The sequence below is a fragment of the Acanthochromis polyacanthus genome, chromosome 7, assembly GCF_021347895.1.
Source record: "Acanthochromis polyacanthus isolate Apoly-LR-REF ecotype Palm Island chromosome 7, KAUST_Apoly_ChrSc, whole genome shotgun sequence".
Taxonomy (NCBI): domain Eukaryota; kingdom Metazoa; phylum Chordata; class Actinopteri; family Pomacentridae; genus Acanthochromis; species Acanthochromis polyacanthus.
The window spans coordinates 31,151,248-31,176,911 of NC_067119.1; the positions used below are offsets into that span (position 1 = coordinate 31,151,248).

At 39.5% G+C, this 25,664-nt stretch overlaps 1 protein-coding gene across 2 annotated transcripts; it reads right to left on the bottom strand.

Moving 5' to 3' along the window:
- Positions 1-419: 419 nt before the first annotated feature.
- On the bottom strand, positions 420-24,762 carry tango2 (transport and golgi organization 2 homolog (Drosophila)). 2 transcript variants are annotated; one of them, XM_022190216.2, is made up of 9 exons: positions 24,575-24,762; positions 23,608-23,730; positions 16,536-16,624; positions 14,236-14,355; positions 13,604-13,721; positions 2,993-3,060; positions 2,651-2,804; positions 1,725-1,829; positions 420-1,310 (listed from the first exon to the last, which is right to left on the bottom strand). In XM_022190216.2, the coding sequence occupies exons 2-9, from the start codon at positions 23,661-23,663 to the stop codon at positions 1,190-1,192; spliced, it is 831 nt and encodes a 276-aa protein (XP_022045908.1). In that variant the 5' UTR covers positions 23,664-23,730; positions 24,575-24,762; the 3' UTR covers positions 420-1,189. The 2 variants fall into 2 exon arrangements, with proteins under 2 accessions (XP_022045908.1, XP_022045909.1); XM_022190217.2 differs by having other exon boundaries at positions 2,651-2,801; positions 24,575-24,758.
- Between the last annotated feature and the right edge of the window lie 902 nt (positions 24,763-25,664).

Genomic DNA, 25,664 nt, shown 5'->3' on the forward strand with positions numbered 1-25,664 from the left:
TGGGGACTCTTCTGCTTTTATATGCACCTGAGGAGCCGATTTTAACTCAGGTCATTGCTGGTTAAGTGCATCCCTTGTAGTCCAATGTGTAAAGAAAATTATTGTAAGTTGACAGCAAGTATTCATTTGTCTTTTGCATAACTGGATTGATAAACCACATAACAGGTTTCTTCAGGTTAGTGCACTGCAATATTTGGCCTGTTGAACTACAGTCTCAGCTCTTGTAGGAGTAACATATGTGGGTAAATGGTCAACATGAAGCAGAACTAAAATAAATCCAGCACAAAGGGAGCTAACTATTTTAGGATATGGAGTAAAATGCCAAAAAAATAAATAAATAAATAAAAATACCGGACGAATGACTGAACATATGGCTACTGTAAAAAGGTTATCAAAATATCACAATTCAAATGTGAGGGTTTGGTTAATTATTTTTATTGTCAAGTAGCTGTAAAAATGCATTATTCTATCATGGAAGGAGTCAGCAATCCAGTGCCTCAAACTATTTTTATTCAAGACTCCAATATTTGTTGCATCCAACATTGAGACAAATGTTGAGCAGGGTTGGGATATAACTACTTAAAAACCAGTACCACCGTTATAGTGTTCAGAAACTTAAAAAGTAATAAGCAACCTTCGTATATGGCGATTACTGTGATTTTAAATCAGATTATATTTTTCCTAGAAAAAAAATTGATGACTTTATGAATTCTCAAAAGGATGCTATTTCACCCTGCAGAGTGTAAATTGTGCATAAGTGTATATTCACTCAATATCACTGATTTCAATGAAAAAATCTGACTCCAACAAGAATAAATTAGATTGCATTACAATATTTGTGTAGTTACCAGCAATTATAGTAAAGCAAAGCAATAGTTTTGACATTTTGAAGTCATCCAACCCTACTGTTTCGCCACGTGTAGGTAAACTATTTTCTTCTACAAAGATATAAATGGCCTTTGGCAATATTTTAAATTAGCTCAGCTTTTCAAAAGATGTATTTTAACTCAAATCAAGAATAAGAAATACATTTTACTGATGCTGATGAGGCAGCCAAGTGACTAGCTGATGAAAAAGTGCAGAGGAGTCTTCATGTTCAGATAGCTGCTGCTCTGGTGAAGAGCAGCTGGAGGAAGAAGGGTTGAGTGTGATGCAGAAAGGCACAGAGTAGGTTTCCTCCATTATGTCTTCACTCCTGAAGTTTGAACTGGAAAGAATTGGTGCTCCATTTGCTTGTGTCACAGTTGAGCATGGTGCGCTCTGTGAAGGTAACGTTCCCTTCTGCATCTATCAGGATTATTGTATTGGTTCTGAATGGGCAGGGACACAAAAGTTATAAAATTAATATGGAATCCTAAAATCAGCATGGCAGGAGTAGCACAAAAAACAACTATAAACTTTTTAAAAATACATTCAAAGTATTTTGGCCCTTATCAAGAATGAGCAAGCAGTGCCTGGCTAAATGATGTATTGATGGTTTTGGAAGTGGCTGACCCCATGACCTTTTGGCTGCATAACAGTCTCTGTATCAACTAATCCACTGTACCGTCACACTGCACACACAATCCCCTTTCATTTTCTTACTGTGAAGGACTGATTACACTGGGGACTGTCGTGTACCAGCAGTTTTCTGTTCTCTGAAATCCTGCAGTCCAATACAGTCCTGTCAGTTACCACAGGTGGAGAGAGAGCAGAGGGATTTGGTGTGGGTGGAAGACACTGACCTTGTGCCATAATGAGGGGAGCGAACACATACGGCTGACAGAGCCTGGAGTATGTGCGTGGTGTAGCCATCACCCTGGGTCTCCTGAATAGGATCCGGTGTGTTCCTGTTAATCAAACCAACAACAGACCTCTTTAGGAGGTTTTTCACTTTCCAGTACAACATTCTCTGTCTCATTGCTCATGCAACAGATTTAGAATAAGTCACTCATTACACCAATCCCATTCCTAAGAGATCAAGATTATTCACAGATACACATTAATACACATCTCTATAAAAGATGAGGGCTGTTTGAAACCATTCTCTCAACTTGTATCATAACAGTACAGATGATATCAGAAAAAAAAAACCAGGTCATGCAGTCGTTGCTACGTGATTAATTTAATAAACAACATATCAGAATGCGAGTGTGATTGTTGGTCACCCTTTCGGCTGTTGTAAAGGGCTATACAAATAAACTTTGAAAGTTTGAGTGATTGATACAAGTGTGTCTCATGAAGCTAAAGCTAAACTTAGCTGGACACTGCAAAAACACAACAGACACAACATAAAAACCTTAAACCAAATAACTATACCAGTTAATTAGGAGCAAATATAATGAACTTTAACCAAAGTATAAAGGTTGTGCAGTCTGTACAGCACAGTTTCCCCATTAAATAAACAGTCTAAGCAAGTTTATGCAGGTAGCCTGACACCCTAAAGGTGATGAGAGAACTGTAGGAGGTGACTATGCTTGTCCAAAAAATTATTACTGCATGTTAGAGGGGCACTACATGTAAATATTCAGTGCCTGTTCTATAACATAAAGTCCCTAAATGGGAATAAAACGAATGACTTGAAATTACAAAAACATAATTTAGATGGATATTACTAGGATGATGTTTGAATCTACAGCTGAGGAATGTTGAAGTGTTGCTCATCACTCACAGTTCCTCATTGTTAAGGACGTTGAGCAGCTCTTGCACCAGTCCATCTCTGGACAGGGACTGGTCACTGACAACGCTGGAGAAGTGATGCTTGCCTTGCAGAAGTTTCCTCCACGGAGTATCCAGCAGAGAATTACTGAGGCCATAGATTCCTGCTGAGGGGCAAATACAAATACAGACAAATATACACACGCATGAAATCTGTTGGTGTCCTTTTAGGCAAGACAATCAGAGAGCAACATCAACACGGAAATGTCAGGCTAACATTAACGGGCCAAAGGGCGAGAGGAGAGGTAAATGAAATGAATGGTTTCTACAGCAACCATATTAAAAAAACACAGACCTGGATTTAGATGGATGGGTTCAGGGCTGCCTCTGTTTCCATAGTAACACACAATGTCTTGTTTGGCTCTAGATGGGACACAATAAGATGGAAAATTAGGCACTGTATTGAGTGATGATTAAACTTGTTTATGTTGAATTCTGCATGCTCTGTCAGGAGCCATAATACTTCTGTGCTACTGGAATGTAAGGAAATACAGCCAAGATGATGTTCAAAGGTAGCCTCCTTAGGGAAACATGGAAGATGAGTGGTGAGGGTGAAAGAGAATATCCACAGTGCCCCATACAGTATTCTTTAATGTTTGATTTTCTTTGCAGTATTGGATAAAAGGAATTAAGAAACCTGTTTCATTTGTGAAAGAAAGTCAAATGGGAAAATACTAAACATCATACCGTAACTGCAGAATTTAAATGTTTTCCTAATGGAACAACGGGGTAAAATTAAGGCTTCAATATACAAATTAGTGCTACAAACACCTTTGACTACTACAAAAACCATTTAGTTATGGTGTTAGATCTCCTCGCAAAGCCCTCAGTTAGAGGGAATTTATTCAGTCTAAAAAATCTCTCCGACATCAAGGGCATCTGTCATGGCTTTGGTACAGGAGAGTGAATAATAAATTATGACCAAATCCTTTGAACCAGTAGGGGAATGAATTTTTTGATGTCAACTTTATGACAGCCATACCAGTGGCATCAGTCAATCTGAAATGTGGTGCAACACTGCTTCAACATCTAACTTGGAAAGTTTCCCAGTCAAGAGGCAGGGGCAGAATATGCTGCTGGGCTTGTAGCAGTGCAACTAAATTTATTGGATAGTTTTAAAAGCCAAAATACAGATTGGGAAAAGGAGGTCTGCCTCTGGTTGAAACCATATATCACCACAAGCAGAAATCATTTGACACAGAACCCATTAACAAAGATTTCATGTCATGTTTAAAGCTGAAAAAAAAGGAGTCTATTACCCAATTAGTCGATCAAAAGAAAATTAACTGCCAACTATTTAGATAATCAAATTAACTGTTTGGTTCACTTTCAAGCAAAAGTAACAAACATTTGTTGGCTCCGGCTGATTTATTTAATTGAAAATGGAATATCTTGGGGTTTTGGACTGGTGGTTGGACAAAACAAGCCATGTGACGACATCAAACTGCCCTGGGGTAATTATGATGGGCCTTTGTTATTTTTTGGCATTTTACAGAATAAATGCATGTGTGAAAAACAATAGAGAAAGTAATCAGTCATGAAAATGTCTGCTACTTGCAGCTGTTAAGATCTACTGCTTGTATACTCACTGAGAACTTTATGAGAAACACCACAGTACTGAGCAGAGCCTTTGTTTGCTCTTAAATAACCACGACTGAATTCCACAAGCTGTTGTAAATCCTCCTTTGTGACTTTGCTCAACGTTAGTCTGATTTCATCAACTCTGCAGATTCGTCATGGTGAGAATCTCCTGTTTTACATTAAGGGTGATCTATTAGATCTGGTGACTGGGCCACTGAAATCACTGTCTTGAAACTTGTCTTCGTAGACAACTTTGGGACATGGTGCAGTGCTCTGCTAGAAGTAGTAATTAGAATATGGTAATCTGTGCTAATAAAGGCATCTACATGGTCAGCAACAATACTCAGGCAGGCTTTGGCATTCAAACCATGATTGGCTGGTATCAAGGGGCCCAGCGTGTGCCAAGAAAACATTCTCCACGCTGTTACAAAACCTGCAGCAGCCTGAACTGTTGACACAAAGCTGGATGGGACCAACATTCAGCCCAGCAGCTATCATTACATGTACTTCTAAACTGATTCCAAACACACAAAAAGATCAAAAGCAAAATGCACTATTTTGAATCTGTCACCTCTGTTTATCTGTAGTTACCACACTGTAACAGCCATCCAACACCGAACAATAAATGTTGAAAAGTTTCTATAAAGTATATTTAAAACTTGAGTATTGTGTCTTTTGTGGCGTTTGTTATTCTACACTTGTACACCATAACTTTCATTTAATTTGCAAACATATATATATGTCAGGGTAGAGACTGCGATTTGGTAGAGTTGGAGTTTCTACCAGTAGAGATTGCGATCGCAACCTCTACCAGTAGAACTGGAGTTTCTACCAGTAGAGATTGCGATTGGAGTCTCTACCAGTAGAGACTGCAATCCTACCAGTAGAGATTTGTCAGGGCTAAGGTTAGACTTTTAAGGTTAGGGTCAGGGGTCAGGGCAGGGGTCAGATTTAAAGGTCAGGGTCAGTTAAGGTTAGGGTCAGGGGTCAGGGCAGGGGTCAGATTTAAAGGTCAGGGTCAGTTAAGGTTAGGGTCAGGGGTCAGGGCAGGGGTCAGATTTTTAAGTTCCATCTCAACTGGTAGGATTGGAGTTTCTACTGGTAAAGATTACAATCGCAAACTCTACTGGTAGAGACTCCAATCGCAATCTCTACTGGTAGAAACTCCAATTCTACTGGTAGAGACTCCAATCCCAATCTCTACTGGTAGAAACTCCAACTCTACCAAATCGCAGTCTCTACCCTGACATATACATAAGTTCTAAATATCAGTAACTGGTCACCTTGATTACTAATAATCAGCATCAGCTCATGGCTGACAACAGTAGCATCTGACATAGTCTTTTACTGCCGTAGCCCATTTGTCTGAAAGTTTGTCGTGTTGTGCATTCCGAGCGGTTGCTCTGTTTGCTAGAGTTTCTAAAGAGCAGTGATCTGAGCTTGTTTGTCGATAGAAAACCAATCCAGGCAGTCTTCTTCTAGAATTGAACCTAAAAGTTGGCAGCTGTATTGCAAGGAGTCAAATGACCTGTGTATGTATTACAATACATCGTGTACTAGAAATGCCTGTGTACCACTTAATGCTAACTGAGAATGGTATGCTTCGCTTGGCTATTCAACACCCTAGTTTAATACACTGAGCAGCCATAAGCTATTAAGTCAAACCAAATGCATAAATAAATGTTGTAAGAAATGGTACCACAATGTTCTTTCACTTTCATTTTAACATGTAAAATAGTTGGTGGACGGACTAATTAAAATCGTCCGATCCATCACTTGCGTCATAATTCATCATACCATACTTTACTTCGGGATATTCTGACTTCTTTTTAACCTCACAACTACTGCAAACCACTGAGGGAATAAAATGATGACACACACTGACATGAGCAAACCTCACACTTTGGGCCAAAACGTTTTCTAAAGGCAGGAAAATACATGTCCAAGAAGCTGTGAGAAAATCCTCAGAGCTGTCGGCTGACATTACACGATCTCTCTGACAACAACAAATCCAAGCCCTTAATATTGTTCCTGGTAGCCAAACCCAGTTAAACATCTTAAACACATAACTGCTTTTTCTGTGTTCCTATGGTTACTATGAACAAAGCAGTGCATGTACACAGTAGCCAGTCAATGTGAACCAGATGGCACTGTAAGCTGAGGGGAAATGAAAGAATCTGCAAAGCTTTTATTTGTCATCAGTTCTGCAGTGGGCAAACACAGTGTCGGAAATACTACTCTGATCTTGGTATTGTGACTTGAACCCAACAATACCTGAAAGACCTGGAGTCTGTGTACACACTTTGCCCGTGATATGCATCAAACTGACTGTGGTGGTAGCAGGTGGAGGATTTGTAGCGATAGCTCTATTTCTGCTATTTGAACAACTGGCTAGAATATTGGTAGTCCAATCAGGTGTGCTGTGGGCTGATTTGGGCTGAGATGAGGGAACAGCAGGGGGTCGGGACCACTGGGCAGAAAGAGAATAAAGAGGGAAGAGTCAAAAACGGGCTTTTTCAGATCTCAGTCAGCGAGGTAATCAGTATGCTGGCTGGGAGACATTCTAATGAAGAGTCCTCTATGCTGAGGCTGTGGAGCAGTTTCCCCATCGCCAGCTGTGGTGTAGTTGCCTGGAGATGGTTGGATGAGCTTTCAACATTATCAGTGCAGAATGTAGAGGGGCATGTCGGTTGGGCTCCTGAGTAACGACAACATGTACTTTCATATTTTATCACCCACATCTGTGCAAGCGCACCCACACATGGAGGCATAAAAGGAATGTAATTGAGAGAAAAAAAGCTAGATTTATTCATTTTTAATCTTTTAGCCACACTACCGACGTGGCCCTTTGGATGGCAATGTTGGCCTGTCAGTCAGTCCACCACTTTGGTTCAGACTGATCTTGAAATTTGGTACAATTAAAAAAAAAAAACGAATTCTAATAACTTCTGTGGTTTGATGACATTTCCACAAGTAAAACCATAAGGTTGACAGTTGTGGCGCTAAGTAAAAAAGCTCCACAACTACTGGATAGATTGCCATGACATTTAGTTCAGATATTATAATACTCCCAGGATATATTGTAATTACTTTGCTGAAGCAGTGACATTTCATATCAGCATGAGGTCAGAATTTCACTTTTCTCAGTGCACTGGTTTATGACTAAATATTTGCTAAACTAATGACAGTCTCATTAGCCTCAGTTATACTGTTGGTTAAACGCTCATTAGCAAGGGTTAGCATGTTAACAAGGGAAATTAGACTGCTGAATGTGGCAAACAAAGTTTTTACCTTGTGAATAAGTACGTATGTTGGCTTTAATGTGCTGGAAGACATATGATGAGCAAAATATGTACGCGGCTGAACATTTCCACCTGGAAACTAAAGATTCACACTTCCAGGATTTCATACACAGCAAATATAAGGAACAAATCTTATTCAGGCTGAAACTTTCTGTATCATTATTCTTCACGTCTGTTCTTACTCATTTTCTAGTTCTAACATTGAATTACTCCAGTAGGACAGCCTTCTATTGTGTAGTAGCGATAAGTAGTTTTGAAATGTTTTAACAGAGTTGTAGATGAGCCAGACTGCAGCAAGGAGCAGAACAAGGGGTGTAGCTACAAGCAGGAACCTTATAGATCTGCACATTCTACAGGAAATGACAGGTGTGTTTGAGCAGTTTTAAGAAAGGAAAGGGTTATCTTTGTGGAAATAAACTTTTAAGTATGTAATTTTGATGGACAGAGATTAGTTTTTAGTAGTTGAGTCAATAACTGAAGAAGGTCTACATTCGAAAAATATGGACTTAACTGTGTGACAAGCTTTCAAGCTAGGGTATACACTATGTACAAAAAATGGAGTGGGATTCACTTCTGCCTGATAAAAACTATGTCTCTATTCTAACAACCACAAAGCCAAAATCAACTTTTGTTGAAAAGTTTTACATGTTTGTTGCAATTTTAAGACATCTGGGCTCACTCACTGAACAATGAAGTGCTACTTACTGGGATCCACTGCTAATTCTAGACAAGACAAACTCCAAGAGAATGTAATTTCTCCACAGGTAATGTTCAAAGTACTTGGAAAAATAACAAATGCTCATACTACAGCCTCCTTAAAATATCAAGAGTTCATCCAACCCCAATAGTCTGGAATGTGTGTATCTGCTTCACTGCTGTGTTTCTTTTTCAGTTCGAACAAATTTCTGCCAAGAATTACAACACATGGTTTGAGGCAATAAGACTGAACCACTATCTAAAGTTGTTCTTTTTATAAAACTGCCACACTCTGTTTGAATGAATGTGCATTAAGGGAGGCATTTCTTTGCAGGCAAACATCAGAAGAGATATTCATTAAAATGGATAATCTCTGGGCATTGACTTTAAAGCAACAGTGACTTAAAGTGGGATCAAAAACCAAAGCTATAGAAAAGGCAGATGAAATGTTGGATGTGGAGCCTGGAGAGCATCAAGCAGCGACTATCTAACATCAAAATTTAAATATATATGGTTTTAGCTCCACAACAGCAAGGCTCAGTAGAATGTTCTGGAAACTGCATGGCTGCCACTGACCTAATCATGCACAGCTCAACCCAACATGGTTACAGATTATTAATCAGCGAGGTGCTTGTGAAGTGCTGTAATTAAATAGGAGCACTGCATAAATTCTGGACAAATTAAACACTTTTTAATACTAAATTTACAATCTTTCTCTGAAAAGCATCTCACAGAGAGGTTTCATAAACTGACAAGAACTGAGTAAAGACAGCAAACGCTTAAGAATGGCGGACACATCCTGTCCCCCACTGCCCACACATCATAAATCATGTCTCTGGTTACAGATGAATAAGAAATCCTCTAATTGTAATACAGAGCTACTCTCTATCCACCAGATGTAGTTATTGATTCGGAAAGAAACCAGACGCTTTATTTCCTCAGGGCTGCTGGACACACTACAGTGGAAAACAAATAGGCTGGTAATGATGGTGTTTATTAAAAAGATCAAGGCTTGCTTTCTGTCGCTGCGTGTCATCTCTATCTGCAGTGAACGTGTCTCCCATCAGACGGGTATCTGAGGGGAAAACATATGCCATATTTTTACGCTGTAAAGCTCCGTTGACTGGTTTCAGCCCCAAATGACAGCCCAGTCAAAATGGAAACCATAAGGCAATATCACAGCATAAGCATGCTGTGTCTGTTATTTGCTGGAGTCTTATTAGTTTGAGGTGGGACCTCATTCTTTCATTAGCAAGGAAAGCCACCCAGCACAGGCGCAACAACAGCTCCTGGTCTTAACAAGGACATTTGCATATCCTGATGGCTTCAGCCTACGAAGAAACAACTGTTAAGCCATCAAGCTGCTGTTTTGTGTTCAGTCATATGGGAAAAGAGAAATCGAAGGGTTGTCAAAGCTGGAAATCGCTCTAAAACTCCAGGATTAAAGCTGCAACTGGTTGATATTTTATGCAGATATACCTTTAAAGACCCTGTCCAGAGAAATCTTATTGTGCCCACATGGTACATTTTACTTGCTGGATGCCACATAATGAGTCAAAAAAAAAGTCAACACAATGACCGAGCATTTGCACCTTGTCAAAAGCACAGAGTAGTTTTACAGTGGTTGAACAGTTTGGTAGGTGAGCTGGTATGCTCAAAGTGCAGCTAGCAGTGGCTGGGTGAGGGAGGTATGGACTTCACAAATCTGCACATTCTAAAAGAAGTAACAGTATAGAGTTACATCTAAGCGATTTGAAGACAAGAGGGGAATTATTCTCATGGAAAGAATGTCTAACTATGTAACTCTAATAGACAGAGATGAGTTTTTGGGAGATAAATCACAGCCTGAGAGGGACTTTAAAAACTTGCATGTGTTCTTTGGAATGCAATATGATTCCACTCAGTTCACTAGAGTCTGCTTCACTCACCACATGATAAAGTTTTGTGGTCAGGGGACTAGTATCAGCTTATACACACGTGGACAAAATTGTTGGTACCCCTCAGTTAAAGAAGGAAAAACCCACAATTCTCACTGAAATCACTTGAAACTCACAAAAGTAACAATAAATAAAAATTTATTGAAAATTAAATAATCAAAATCAGCCATCACTTTTGAATTGTTGATTAACATAATTATTTAAAAAAACAAACTAATGAAATAGGGCTGGACAAAAATGATGGTACCCATAACTTAATATTTTGTTGCACAACCTTTTGAGGCAATCACTGCAATTAAACGATTTCTGTATTTGTCAATGAGCGTTCTGCAGCTGTCAACAGGTATTTTTGGCCCACTCCTCATGAGCAAACAGCTCCAGTTGTCTCAGGTTTGATGGGTGTCTTCTCCAAATGGCATGTTTCAGCTCCTTCCACATATGTTCAATGGGATTCAGATCTGGGCTCACAGAAGGCCACTTTAGAATAGTCCAACGCTTTTCTCTCAGCCATTCTTGGGTGTTTTTGGCTGTGTGTTTTGGATCGTTGTCCTGTTGGAAGACCCATGACCTGCGACTGAGACCAAGCTTTCTGACACTAGGCAGCACATTTCTCTCCAGAATGCCTTGATAGTCTTCAGATTTCATCGTACCTTGCACACTTTCAAGACACCCTGTGCCAGATGCAGCAAAGCAGCCCCAAAACATTACTGAGCCTCCTCCATGTTTCACCGTAGGGACAGTGTTCTTTTCTTCGTATGCTTGGTTTTTGAGTCTATGAACATAGAGTTGATGTGCCTTACCAAAAAGCTCCAGTTTGGTCTCATCTGTCCAAAGGACATTCTCCCAGAAGCTTTGTGGCTTGTCAACATGCATTTTTGCAAATTCCAGTCTCGCTTTTTTATGAGTTTTTTTCAGCAGTGGTGTCCTCCTTGGTCGTCTCCCATGAAGTCCACTTTGGCTCAAACAACGACGAATGGTGCCATCTGACACTGATGTACCTTGGCCTTGGAGTTCACCTTTAATTTCTTTGGAGGTTGCTCTGGGCTCTTTGGATACAATTCCAACGATCCGTCTCTTCAATTTGTCATCAATTTTCCTCTTGCGGCCACGTCCAGGGAGGTTGGCTACTGTCCCGTGGGTCTTGAACTTCTGAATAATATGAGCCACTGTTGTCACAGGAACTTCAAGCTGTTTAGAGATGGTCTTATAGCCTTTACCTTTAAGATGTTTGTCTATAATTTTTTTTCGGATGTCCTGGGACAATTCTCTCCTTCGCTTTCTGTTGTCCATGTTCAGTGTGGTACACACCTTTTCACCAAACAGCAGGGTGACTACTTGTCTCCCTTTAAATAGGCAGACTGACTGATTATGAGTTTGGAAACACCTGTGATGTCAATTAAATGACACACCTGAGTTAATCATGTCACTCTGGTCAAATAGTTATCAATCTTTTATAGAGGTACCATCATTTTTGTCCAGGCCTGTTTCATTAGTTTGTTTTTTTAAATAATTATGTTAATCAACAATTCAAGAGTGTTTTTGATTATTTAATTTTCAATACATTTTTATTTATTGTTGCTTTTGTGAGTTTCAAGTGATTTCAGTGAGAATTGTGGGTTTTTCCTTCTTTAACTGAGGGGTACCAACAATTTTGTCCACGTGTGTACCAGGCATTTAAAGAGTACTGCTAATTTTAGCCTCTTAAAAATCCAACACATAACAGTAAAAATGTAAGATTACTGCCAACAGTACTAAAGTAACAAAGGGGTACGTTCAAAGCCAAAGGTAATTTCACAGTAAACTATTTTCTAGGATTAGGGTCCTGATGCTATGTCAGTGTGTAGAATAATGTTAGGAGACAGCAGTTTTCACTGCAGCCTTTCACAGCTATCTGAGACAGCCTCATGATCACCAAACACTGGTTGGTCACTGAGTAAAAGGCTTTTCTCTTGTAACATTAAAAATGAAATATGCGAAGAGTAAAGCATAACCTCTGTCTTGCTTGTTCAAGTAAGGGTACAATGGTTGTTGGGTGTATACCCAAGAACCAAACAAGACTATGTTGGAGTGAAATAACAGTTTGATTTTACATTTCTTAATATGAGGAAAAAATGTACCATGCTGCAGTAAAAGAACTGTTTCTCCTAAGACTTTCTAAGTTTGGATTAGAGCAGCTTCAACTTTATTCCTTTGGTACTATATGATGTGTACAGCCATCAAATCCACTTTAAAGACCCTACTGGGTTCTCATTATACAACAAGTCAGCTGTAAACTAAAGGCTCAGCTTAATAAATTAACTAGCTACAGCTGATAAAATCTGCCAGATGACAGTTGATTGCTGGCACTTCAGTTTGCAAAGTCATCTTATCAGTATCCTCTCCATCAGGCTGGAGGTAGACAGAAATGCTTAGGCTGTATTTTGTGAAAATTATATTATATATTAAATGTAATTATTAAGCACAAACCCGCTATATATAACTCGATAACCGAAATGTGATGCTGAATAATGTGAAAGTAAGAATGTGCAAGCTTAAGGAAATCCCTTTGAGGGAGAGATCCTGCTTGAGGCCACGTTACCATGATACACGGATCACGACATCAAACTCCGCTGTGGAAACACTTTTTTTTTTTTCCTTTCTTTGCCACCAGGGATATGTATTGGTAGATGTGTGTGTGTTGCAGCTGAACCTCCAATCGCTCCCTGGCAGAAACTAAGACCTGTTTCCATGCCAATTGTCTACAGGGGCCTCCACCCTGACAGATATCTCAGCAAGCACTGATCCCACTTTGATTTTTCTCCTGTTACCAGGTCACTAAATTCTGTCAAGTCCGGCTGGAGAAGCACATGAGGGAAAAAAAGAAATACCCTTCATTATTTTTAATGCTGTCTAGATCTTCTTTGTCTAACACCCTGAAATATGAACAGGTGTTCCTTTAGAATTTTAATGCTGGCTCGTTCACAGCTCAGCATCTGAGATTCCTTTTCAGCTCTGCTTAGCACTCCAGAGATGAAGACACTGCTTTAGTGGTTTCATTCCAAGGTAAGGCCAAAATTCACAAGAACAGAGCTACATCACATTCTCTGTGGGTTTCTTAAAAAAGAAAACTTTAAGTGAGCAGGAATCTGCCACTGTCTCTGGAGTATAGACCATAGAAAACCGCAGTGTAAAAAGAACATTCAGCAGTCTTAGGTGGCCATAATATGTTTTTTTTTCGGGGCTGTGGATTTAATCTTGTGAAATTTATTATGTTGAAAATAAAGCTGGTAAACAAGTGTATTTTTGCAATCAAATCTCTGTGCAAACCCTTTGACAGCATATATATAAGTTGGAGTCTTATCAGTGGAGAGGACATCCACCCAGATGCATATCATCACACCTTTTACTCACTTGAACTCTGCTGTGATGAGATTGAAGCCGTTGTACAGATGGCCTTCTGTCGACACCTTCTTCAGGTAGGAGTAGCTGTCGATATCCTTATCCATAAGGTAGTTAGACACTAAAAATCCTGCAGATCAACAAAAGTACAAAGAAACTGTTGACACTGAATGCACCCAGACAAGTTGTAATAATAACCACATACAAACACAGCGTGCACATGTAAACAATAAAAAAGCTAGCTTTGTTTTGGGAACAGTTAGATTATCTAATAAATCTGAAATATGATCATTTGATAGGAGATTGTGGGGAATTGAAGATATATGATGTTGCATTTGGCATTTTATAATAATAATAATCATCTTTATTTATATAGCACTTTTCATACAGCAGTTGTAGCACAAAGTGCTTTACAAACAGACAAATAACTAAGATGAAAGAAACCATGACCCAAATCCACCCCACCCAGCCCCGAACCCACCCACCCCATAATCCATACACTTTATTGTTAAAAAGCAACATAAATAATAGACAGTAATAAATTAGGGACATTGTTATACCCAGTACGTACTGAGGAAACGGCATCTTAAAGGTTTAAAATAGGTAAACACTGGAGTAATGTGTCTTTTTCATGCCTGGCTTACCTCGTCCTTGTGCATCAGGGTTAGGCCGTCCTTCCATGTAGTTGGTGATTGCTGCCAGCTTGCCCCTCCTGCTGATTCCCAGCCATGACCCACCTTCCTTTCCATATTCCAGGTCCAGGCCTGGTAAATGCAAAAGCAATATACTGTAAAGTTTGTTAAAGAGAGTTCTAATGTGCTTTAGACCTCATAAATGTAACTAAAGTCAGTCTTTGTGAAAGACCCCATCCTGTGAAAATCAAGGTTTTGAATCTGCCAACATGTTAATGTGGTGTTTTTTTATATATATACTATTGCTTATTTTACCATATGTAAAATAAGCAATGAATTCCATGGCTGAGAATTTTCACGTTTAAACTGCAGTGTAGTGATGCCAGCCTCAAAAACACAGATTCAGACTCCAAGGGTTATATAACTTAAGAACCAATCCTGTCAGCTTGTGGGTGGGGATTTCTGCATCGTTATCATACTTAATTATCACATTACAGCCAGATCTGTATGGCTGAATTACTTAAATACTACATTCTGTCATTGGATAGCATAGAGCAGCTTTACAGTGTTTAAGCAGAGTCATCGTAGCTGTGCTTGAACCGCAGTGAGTAAGGATGGTGGAGTGTAGAGCAGGGGTGTCAAACTCAGTTCCTGGAGGGCCACTATCCTGCATGTTTTAGATGTTTCCCTCTTCCAACACACCTGATTCAAATGATCAGCTTATCATTAAGCTCAGCAGAAGCCTGATAACGAGCCTGATCATTTGAATCAGGTGTGATACATTACTTTCTATGGAAATCAAGACAGTGTTCAATTGGTAGATTTCTACTTGACCTATTATAATGAACTGTTGGCATCTTTAGTTAAAACACAACAGATTAGCTTAATATGCAAAAATGAGAACTTGCAAAATATGTTTAAAGGAAAGCATTGAATTTAACATTTAGGAAATCACACTTAAGAATGAATTTATATTTTCTAGGCTTCTCTCCCAAGAATTTATTTTATTTATTTTTTGCATTTTCACTTATTAGTACCAAATTTCATATTTCTTTTTTGGATATTGTGGATTAACACCGAGCTTAATCCTCTCTTTCTCCACTAACAGCATTTTTATACAATAGCATAGATGGTCCTCAAAAAGTTCAATCTCAATTTGCCACCATTGAAGCAAAAATAGAATCAAACATAAAAGGTTGGAAGAAAACACACTGAACTTTAACTTCCCTCCATTAAGATATACCTTTGTACTAAAATAAATGATGACGTAAATGTCACTGTCGCTCAAAATCACAATTTAAAGCCAGTATATAAAAATGAATATATCCCTTAGCACATCATCTAATTGGTCTGTCTTCATTTGCAGTGCTGACAGTAATTGAATGAATTCAATCCCTCAGTAAACTTGCTGTTTTCGTTCCACACTCCTCTTCTTCACCTGACACAGAAAATATAGGGCCCTGTGAGTCTGCTGCACTTCCTGGTAATCAATAAAGACAGGACCACTTACGCTGACAGTGACCAAGAGAGCCGGACCATCCTATTCCTCTGGGAGCTGGAAGGCAAGCTAGCCTGTTCCCACTGGGAGCTATAGCTTACTTCCCTTCTCGTCATGCTATGTCTCCTTCAGGGCCCTGCTGCTGCACTCCACCCCCACGCCAGGCCCCCTCTCCTCCCCAGCTCCACAGATAAGGCAGAGCCATTTATTCCTGTCACACCGCATAAAAACAGCCATCAATTAAGGGCCCACTAGTGGAGTCCTGACCCCTCTATTACGGAGGGGAGAGGAGGCCGACAAACAACGAGGCTATCTCTGCGTTTCCTCCTTTACCAGGAAAAAAAAGGATGATTGATTTCCTGTGCTTGGCCATAATGTGTATTGGACATCAGTCAATTAAACATAGTTTACTGCGGGTGGGGAAGTTCAGTGATGGACTAGAGGACAATTTGATTCAGAGGTGAAGGAGACAGGTTTTTCCTTGATTATTGAGAGCTATTTAGCCTCAAATGTCACTGTAGACAAACGCCGCTAAAAAGCCCACATCTGCTGTGATTTCACATATCCATCAAACTAAGATTGTTGTCTTTTAATGTCGAACACATTCACTTGTACAACGCACACATTTCCAATCTTAATGGGACTTAACTGGTTTAAAAATAGTCAAATACATGAGAACAATGCATCTTAAACTCACTTTCTTAATCACTATGTATAACCTTCCAAAGCAGGATGCTATTCACTAAATTATTCTACTGTTTACGTGTCATTGCAGAGTAGTGAAATGCTGATGGTCTCAAATGTGCCAACTTACCGCTGAGGATGTCACTGTTGGTCCCCCAGAAGTCTGCAGCTTTGGATGGTCTGTTGTATAACTCATCTCTGTTTGCAGCCAAAATTAGCCTAAGGAGACGGAAAGAGTGTGTGAAGAAATCATTTTGCTATTTTTGATCATTCAGTGAGTCTTGTTCGCTCACTTTTGACATGAATCTAAGAATATAAGCCTCAGTGCTCCTTGATGTCAGAAAAGCACTTGACTGTAATTTGTAAATGCAGAGTGATCAATCATCCAATGTCAGATATTTCTCTAGTGAAAAATTACACATCCACTATGCGTGCAACATCTCCAACAGCGTGCACAGCAAGTCTTTATATTGCTCACCATTTAGACAGATGATTATTATACAAATGAGCTGGTAGACCGTTTGTCACTGAGCAATTTTCTGGTTTTTAAGCTTAATAAATACCTCATTTGAGCCCAGAAGCCTTCAAGTTGAGCATCTTACTTTATAAACTGATGCAGAAGATACAAAAGGTCGAGGATGCAAGGAGGAAGTGGTGCTTTGATGATGACCAAAGAAGAAAGGATCAAAAGGAACGTGACAGGGGGAAAAAAAGGACAAGCTAATATAGAAGCTGCAAACAACCAGTCTTAACAGAGAGGCAGGAAGATGAAAAAGAGCTTCTGATCTAAGTTAAAAGACTCTAATGCACTTGCTGTATCAGTGCAATACAGCACCTTGGCCCAATTACTTTTTCATTTTCTGCTCTTACATGCTTTGCATATACTTTGACTTACTAAAAGCATTTTTCATAATGGAGAGGATAGACTGATAAATGCCTTTTACTTCCGTTTCTATCCACTATTTTCATTCATTTAAGAAACAACTGAAAAGCTGGATGTGCGATGTGATTAAAATTAATATTTAAAAAACCTTAATTTGACTGCAGATGCATCAGTCATTATACTGATCAAAGACCACAATAAAACCACTGAGGAGTGAAGTGAAAAACACTGATCACCTCATGACAACGCAATGTTCGTGCAATGCTGCGTATCCTGGCATTCATAGTGATGCTATTTTAATACAAATCACCCACCTAACACTGCATATGGGACTCCCTAACAGCTGCGACCTCCTCCAGCAGGACAATGCACACCGTCACATCATTAAAAAACAAAGCTCACTGTGTTAGCCCACCTTCCAAACTCCTCATTAACAGAATGTGCCAGAACAAGCCTGATCCATGGAGGCCACACTCCACAACCACAGGACCCAAAGAATCCAGTGCTAATGTCCTTTTCTGCCAAAGACCCTAAGGACACCCTCAGAGGTGATTTTGCGGGATGAGGAGAACCGACTCGATATTAGACAGGTGGCTTTAATGTTGTGCCTGATCATATTTTCAAAGGTACTAATCATAACAGGCTGAATTTTGGAGAGATGTGCAGATGATCTACATTGTACAAAATGACAACCATAAAAACATGGAACCTCAGAAATGAATGTCATTCCCTAAATATCAAACAGCTTCACTGATGCGTTGGAAAAGGCCACTGCTGTCAAAGAGCTACTTATTAAAGCTAAAAGCCTGAATATTAAGGGGTTAAAGCAATTTGAAATAACATTGCATAGGTAAATCATCTCATCTACAACTCATTGGCTGAGTCTGCCACATGTAAATAACCTCTGCCAGTGTTTTACCCCGGTCTGAATTAGTTTTTATTGCCAAAGCAAGGCAACAACACAAACATTTACTGTTGCAAACAAGAGCAAACAGCCTGAGCTAAAGTGTGTTCTGATTTTCAATAAATCCCCTTGAATGTGACACTTAAGTCTGAGACGGACTGCTTGTCAGTTAAGCACTGCACCACACTCTGACCTGCATTATTATTATTCAAATGAAGTCACAAAGTAATGATGCCGTTATGTTCATGGCCATTAACAGAGACAGACTGCGTTGTGACCTGTATCTAATGCAGCACCAGCCATTAGTTTCTGCATGACTTTACTAGCAGGCCATGGCTGTCAATTGTGTAACAAGTAAACATCACTTAGTGGCTACATATCCTCACTTAGCATCTATTATCCAACATTCACAAAACAACACACATGCACACAACATCATCCAGCTCATCTGTCCTATTCAGCAGTTACAAAACACATGAAACAATTACACCCTTGCTCTGAGGAAAAGGTAACCTCTCTATTGCAGGATGCGAGTTTTGTAAACAGAAATGAACATTACAGCAGAGCATCACATTGTTTATGGCAGGGCTATCAAACTCATTTTAGTTTAGGGGCCTCATTGAGCTCAGTTTGATTTCAAGTGGGACCAAAACGACAAAAGTCAGATTAAAAAAAAAGACAAATAAACAACAAAAACAAGACAAAATATTGTGAAAATGAGACTCAAAACATCAACAAACTGAGGAAAAACGACACAAAATAAAACAAAAAATGAGACAAAAAAATTAGACAAGTTACAAAGCAACAAAAAAAATGGATAAACGACAAAAACAAGACACAAAAGCACAAAACGGCACGCAAAACAACGAATAAAGCAAAACACAAAATGACAAAAAAAGACAAAATTCACAAGCAAGACGAAAAGAAAACATAGAACACCAAAAACGAGAAACAAAATGACAGAAAATGAGACAAAAGTCAGACAAAGACAAAAAAATAACAAAAAGAAGACAAAATATTTTAAGAAATGAGACACAAAATGACAAAAGCACAATGAACAATCTAGTATTTTACTTTAGGATCAAACAACTTGTCAGGGTCTAGAAATTATTTTAAATGTTTAGTTTTACAAAAATTACAATCTGCTGTTAATGTCTTTCTGGAATTTGTACACTTTGAGGGTCAGATTGGACCCTCTGGAGGGCCGCTTTTGGTCCGCAGGCCGCATGTTTGACACCCCTGGTTTATGGTTTATGCACCGTTGCCAATAAAATTAATTGTATCTTTACAGGGTTTGAGTTAAAGTCTGTAGAATTGTAGGTATTAACACTGCAAAGCAGCACTTATGCACTCGATGGGCAAACAAAAAAAGCTAGAGAAAGAGAAAAAAATGGTCAATGACATTTTTTGACCTTTACAATGGCTTCTGTGTTTCTTCTGAACCGGGTAATGGTCCTCCCATTAATCTCTCAGGATGGGAGTATGGATCCTGTTAAGAGCAAACAAATAAACCAAACTGGCCTAACGGGGGCCGACCTTGGAGTATCAAGGCCTCCTGACAGCCTGCTCCCATGGCACTGTGTGAGCCACTGCTGTTCCTGAAAACAAAGCTAGCACTAATGATGCTACACAGGAGACAGCATCTGCTATCGGATCCTGAGGGGAAAATCCCATGCGAGCAGCTCAGATCAGAGCAACAATCAGCCAGCTGCATCATGTAGGAGGGATTGTAAGAAGCAGAGAGGTATCAGAGCTCATCAGCATTCCACTCTGCTGCTTCTCTACTCAGCAAACACACTCGCTTGTGGACTTACATATTCAAGGACATTTCTTATTCCCATAGGATCACTTCTTATGATTGTGGTGAGCCCTTGACATTTCATCTTGCACTGTTGCCAACAATTTGCACGGAGACAAATTATTCTGGAATATAACTATGGATACTCTGAACTTTTCTGGAGATATTTAATGTCTCCACAGCAAACCGTTTCAGGTACTTCTAATCTAGAACAAGTATTAATAGATTTTAACATAATTTATATTAAAAAGTTAAACTTTGAAGTCCCTCTCTGGTCGTTTTATTTAACACCTAAAAATTCATCTCAGTCAAGATACAAATTTGAATGAAAATGATTTCTTCCTGGATTAAAATTGGTTCACTGTAACTCTACATCATTGCTTCCTCAAGAATGTGCAGGACCTCTACAGTCCCTGCCATTCTATATACTCACCCCTGCCCATTCACAGCAGCTTAAGCACAGTAACACTATCATACGCTGCACAATGACAAGTTTTAATATTCAAATTCTGCCATACATATTTGGTCTGGAATCTGATTCTGAAGTTATACAGAAAGCCCCACCCTGCTAACTGACAGAAGTGTTAACTTAGGTTTGTTACATGTGAAACACTGCAAGTTTGAGCCAGTCAATCTAGCATTACATACAAAACACCAAACTAACTGACATGCTAGCTACCCAGGGCAAAAAGTTGATTTTCACAGGAGGGATCTTTAATCACCAGTCACCAAAGTCATAGGATTCATCCTCTGAATATCAGTAACAAATCTGCAAACGTAATCCTTCCACTGATCATTAAGGCATGTTGCAAATATGTGCAAATTATAAAAAAATTAAAAAAAAATCAGGCCAAGTTTAAAACTTCAGAGTGCTTTTGGAGAAAAAGGCACCAAGGTCAGCAAGATTTATCCTCTGGGGATAATTAATGTCCCAATAAAATTTGATGAAAACCTATTTAATGGTTGTCGAGATATTTCAGCCTGGAACAAAGCAGTGAACCGACAGACTCTTTGGCAGGCTGTCAACATATATACCAATCAGCCACCACTTTAAAACCACTGACAGGTGAAATGAATAACATTGATTATCTCATTACAATGCAATGTTCTGCTGGGAGACCTTGGGTGCTGACTTTTATGTGAACACGTACCACACACCTAAACATTGTTAAAGACCGCATTAAGGTGCAGAAACTGATCAAAACATTATTGAAATTGCAAAAAGTAGAAATTAGTATACAATTTGCTGGAGCTACAATTTTTGATAAAGGTAAAACATGTCACACATGCACTGTGGTGATACAGAGATCCCTTGCTCTACAAACCATATCATCCATACATAAGAAATAGGTACAAACTGCAGAAAAAAAATCAGGCCATAATTTTAAAAACCGTAATCTATATTGCAATGCCAGTATCTGACAAAATAAGTAAAATATGACTGTTTTGCATGTTATTTAAGCACACCTCTTCATGGTGACAGTATCCCCAGATAGTAGAGGCCTTTTTCAGCAGGATAATGTGCCCTGAGAATGGTTTGAGGAACATGATAAAGAGTTCAAGGCATCGACTCAGCCATCTCAATCTGAACAGCATCTGAGGGATGCAACAGAACATGCCTGATCTACAGATGTGTCACCCAGCAAACCACAGAACCCAAAGGATCCCCTGGCAACATCCCAGTGCCAGAGACCACAAGACACCCCAAGAGCTCCAGTATCCATGTTCTGACAGATCACAGCTCCGTGCACCCAAGAGGATCGATCCTTTCATGAGTTGTCCTCTCGTGCCAGTATGAGGCCACAGTGTCAGCTTGCTTACAACATGCCTACATAGATCTAATTTAATTACAGATTGCCATGAGTGACACTGTGCTCCTGAGGGGACACACAGTTTTACGCCCTGTCATTACAAAAGCCCGATGTAAAACTGCCAGTGCAATCTTTTTACATCTCTTCCATCTTTCTGGATGCAGTAAATACAGCAGCCTCTGGAAACTGTGCTGGTGATATTTAGATGACATTGACTAGCCAAAAGGAAGTACTATAAATATATGCAGGTCAAAGTCATTTGACATTGGGGCTTGGGTGATTGTGGCACTCTCTTTGTTCTAAGCAGCTGAAAAAGTTGAACAAAAAAAGAAAACAGCACAGGCTAGAAATTGAGTGATAAAACAGAGAAATCTCAGCAGGCGGGTAATCAGAGAGTCATTTGTGCTGAACATGAACCCATTTAGCTCCCGCAGTTAAGTTCTTGTCATTTTGTGCTGTGAGGGCTAAATAATTGCACTTAATATAACTTCAATCTTGCCTTCAACCTAATTTAGTCTGCTGCACATTTACTTTGATTTAGATATCACTGTCACACACAAGGAAGGCTACTACTGCAACTAGCAGTCTATGAATAGCCCCAATGTAACCACATTAGGACTCAGTACGCTTCACCTTTCCCCAGGTTCAGGTCTGAGTCAGTAATCATAACACATCTCTGCTGTGATCTCCCTAGGCGGGGTCAGGCTCCCAAAGGGAAGGACAGAGGTGGACTACAGCAAGGCAAAGAGCTTGCTGTTGTGCTCTGGGGGACTGTAATAAGGTGGGGCTCCACATCACACCGTAACTCACACTGACTGCTCGTAGTGCACAGGTCTATGCTGCCCACTGAAAGGAGTTAGCATTTACTGCTGGGTAGGGCATGTGGAGGGTACACAAAGGACCAGTGCTGCAATAAAAAATGCTAGGTCTGAGCAAAAGATGTGTCTAACTTTCCAAGTGGCAAACTAGGTGGAAGATAAAACAGGAGAACTGTGCAGCAGTGATGTCAAGAATTCACATTTATTTTTATTCCAAGAAAAAATAGAGAATACGTCTTGCTGCGTGTTCAAACACTTGTTTTCGGGTCTAAGAGGTGCATGCTGTTTAAAATATTCAAACCCAGCACATATTTTTCATAGCTGTAGGAGTAAATAAATAAGTAAATAAATATTATACACTATTTCCCAAAAAATACAGCCCACGTAGCACATTTAGAGTACTTTTAAAGAAAGATAACTATACAACATGTGTTTATAAGGATGGACCAAACACTAGGTATGACTGGATTTTAGAGTATCATAAACACATTGTTTTCCCACTTGCTTGAGTGGCGCAATTTGAAAAGTCATATCTCTTGCTCTTTCCTTTAAGCAAGATACTAACTCTCTACTGCAAGTATGCAGTTTGGTGGGTGACTGTCCTCTCTGACTTCAGTGCTCATATACTTGTTTAAAGACTGTAACATTTTTGGTTAGAATTTTACGACGCCAAGTTTTGACGTATTGAGGATTTCTGGTTAGCCATAACCTATGTCATATGTTTAGAGGCAGCTCTTGTGTTTGTTCAAAACCTTGTTATGAGTCTTTGAGTATGTTTGTTTAACTCAGCTGTGGCTGAAACCCTACACTGTAAGTGTAAGGATGACTAATGCACATTTTCTGCAAAAAATGAATTTCATAAGCTTTCTGGAGTGTGATCGACGTTGCAACACAGTTTATCCTAGCAAGTCTTTTCTTCGTATTGCATTGGCTGACTGCATGTAGCACAGATACAGTAAGTGCTTATGTAAAAGGTTAACTACTGTACCTGTAGGCATTTTTAGATGCAGGCCGGGGGTCAAACTTGAAGAAAATTATACACATGGATGTAGTGGAGAGTGATGACAGGGGTGTCACTCAGTTCACATCTGATTTCAAATCTTAGTCATACCTGACAAGGAGAAGAAAAAAGAGAAAGAAACAATAAACACAAATTATGTTTAGTGCTGGAAGCAGAGTATGCTATAGAAGCATTGGAGTCAAGCGATTACAAACAGGAAGATATCTGGTGTGAAGCAAATGACCAAGCTGAGGGTCTTGAAATTATGCGATATTAGCATGATTAAATACAATATTGAGTAAAAACTGTCCTTGGTGTCTGTGAGCAGAAAGTACATGTACCTGGAAATAAGACTTCAATGTTAAAGATGTACTAAAATACGCATCTTTCACCACACAGTCATGAGTTCAGTACTTCGCCGTAGGAAAAACAAATGGACCCATCAGAGTACATCCTGTAAGTACTTCTGTGAAGTATTCAGTGTGACGTGACATCTATCACGGACGTTTATTATTTTTGTCACTCTGACAACTGTAATGAGTGTAGAGGTCACAATTAAGAAATTCAGTCCTGTAACTTGAAACACAATGCCATGTAATGATGTGTAGGGCAGTCTGCCATATTCATCTGATACTATCAAGGTTGCAGGCTTTAATTACCTGTAACACTGTTAACATTAAGTACAAAGGCTAACAGTCGAATAACACGAACAAGCAGGACTCTAAACATTTCAATTGCAGAATATTTCTTTAAACTCGCCAATGACATATCCACAGCTCACAGCGGCTGGTAATAAACAAGAATTGCTTTACAGAGTAAATTCTGGTTAGATTACAGTTATACATCTAGTTCCAACATAACTTACCCCATACAACATCTAGCTAAGGTTAGCATAGTTACAGTCAACAACGTAACAATGACAGAGAGAGAAACCCAGCCAACTTTAGCTACCTACCTAAACAGAGCTGAGGGCGACACAACAGACTGCAGATATTTGTTCAGCAAATTGTTTACCGGCTGTCCTCTACACAATTTACTGCTGTGTAGCGTCGGCTAGCTCAGCTCACTGCCCCTTCACACTCGCTGTTGACAACTGAAAGGAAGCGCTGACGAAGAGTGAGCTCGATTTGTGTCTTCATACATTTCATAAGCCTCCGCAGTCAACGGGATGGGTCATTCTTGATGAGTCGCTCTTAACCCCGCCCATCTTGGCATTTCAAATATATAAAACAAGTGCACTTCCTACAGGCTCAGGAGTTCGCTGTGATTGGTTGCTTTACGAGTAAGCTTCACCAATCACCAAACACTAAACTTCTGGTAGATTTGCTTTCAAAATAAAAACATTGCTATTATACAGGTAAAAGCCAGAAAATTAGAATATTTTCATAAACTTGATTTATTTCCGTAATTGCGAACAAAAGGTATAACTTTTACATTATATGTAATCATTGCACGCAGACTGATGCACTTCAAATGTTTATTTATTTAATTTTGATGATCATAGGTGGCAACAAATGAAAATCCGACATTCCGTGGGTCAGAAAATTAGAATATTGTGAAATGGGTCAAGTTTGAAGACACCTGGTGCCACCCACTAACCAGCTGATTAACTCAAAACACCTGCAAAGGGCTTTAAATGGTCTCTCAGTCCAGTTCTGAAGCTTACACAAACATGGGGAAGACTTCAGATTTGACAGCTGTCCAAAAGGCAACCATTGACACATTGCACAAGGAGGGCAAGACTCAAAAGGTTATTGCTGAAAAGGTTGGCTGTTCTCAAAGCTCTGTGTCCAAACACATTAATGGAGAGGCAAAGGGTAGGAAAAACTGTGGTAGGAAAAAGTGTACAAGCGACAGGGATCACCACGCCCTGGTGAAGATTGTGAAAAAAAACCCATTCAAAAATGTGGGGGAGATTCACAAGGACTGGACTGCTGCAGGAGTCAGTGCTTCAAAATCCACCACCAAGAGACGCATGAAAGACATGGGTTTCAACTGCCGCATACCTCGTGTCAAGCCTCTTTTGAACAAGAAACAGCGCGCAA

Excerpts from the sequence above, each read along its gene's own strand:
- tango2 (XM_022190216.2), bottom strand. The coding sequence starts at position 23,663 with ATGTGTATAATTTTCTTCAAGTTTGACCCCCGGCCTGCATCTAAAAAT. Across the intron at positions 3,061-13,603 it reads CTCATCACAGCAGAGTTCAA|AGCCAAACAAGACATTGTGT; the intron begins GTGAGTAAAAGG and ends TGTCCCATCTAG. Across the intron at positions 1,830-2,650 it reads GTCCTTAACAATGAGGAACT|GAACACACCGGATCCTATTC; the intron begins GTGAGTGATGAG and ends TTTGATTAACAG.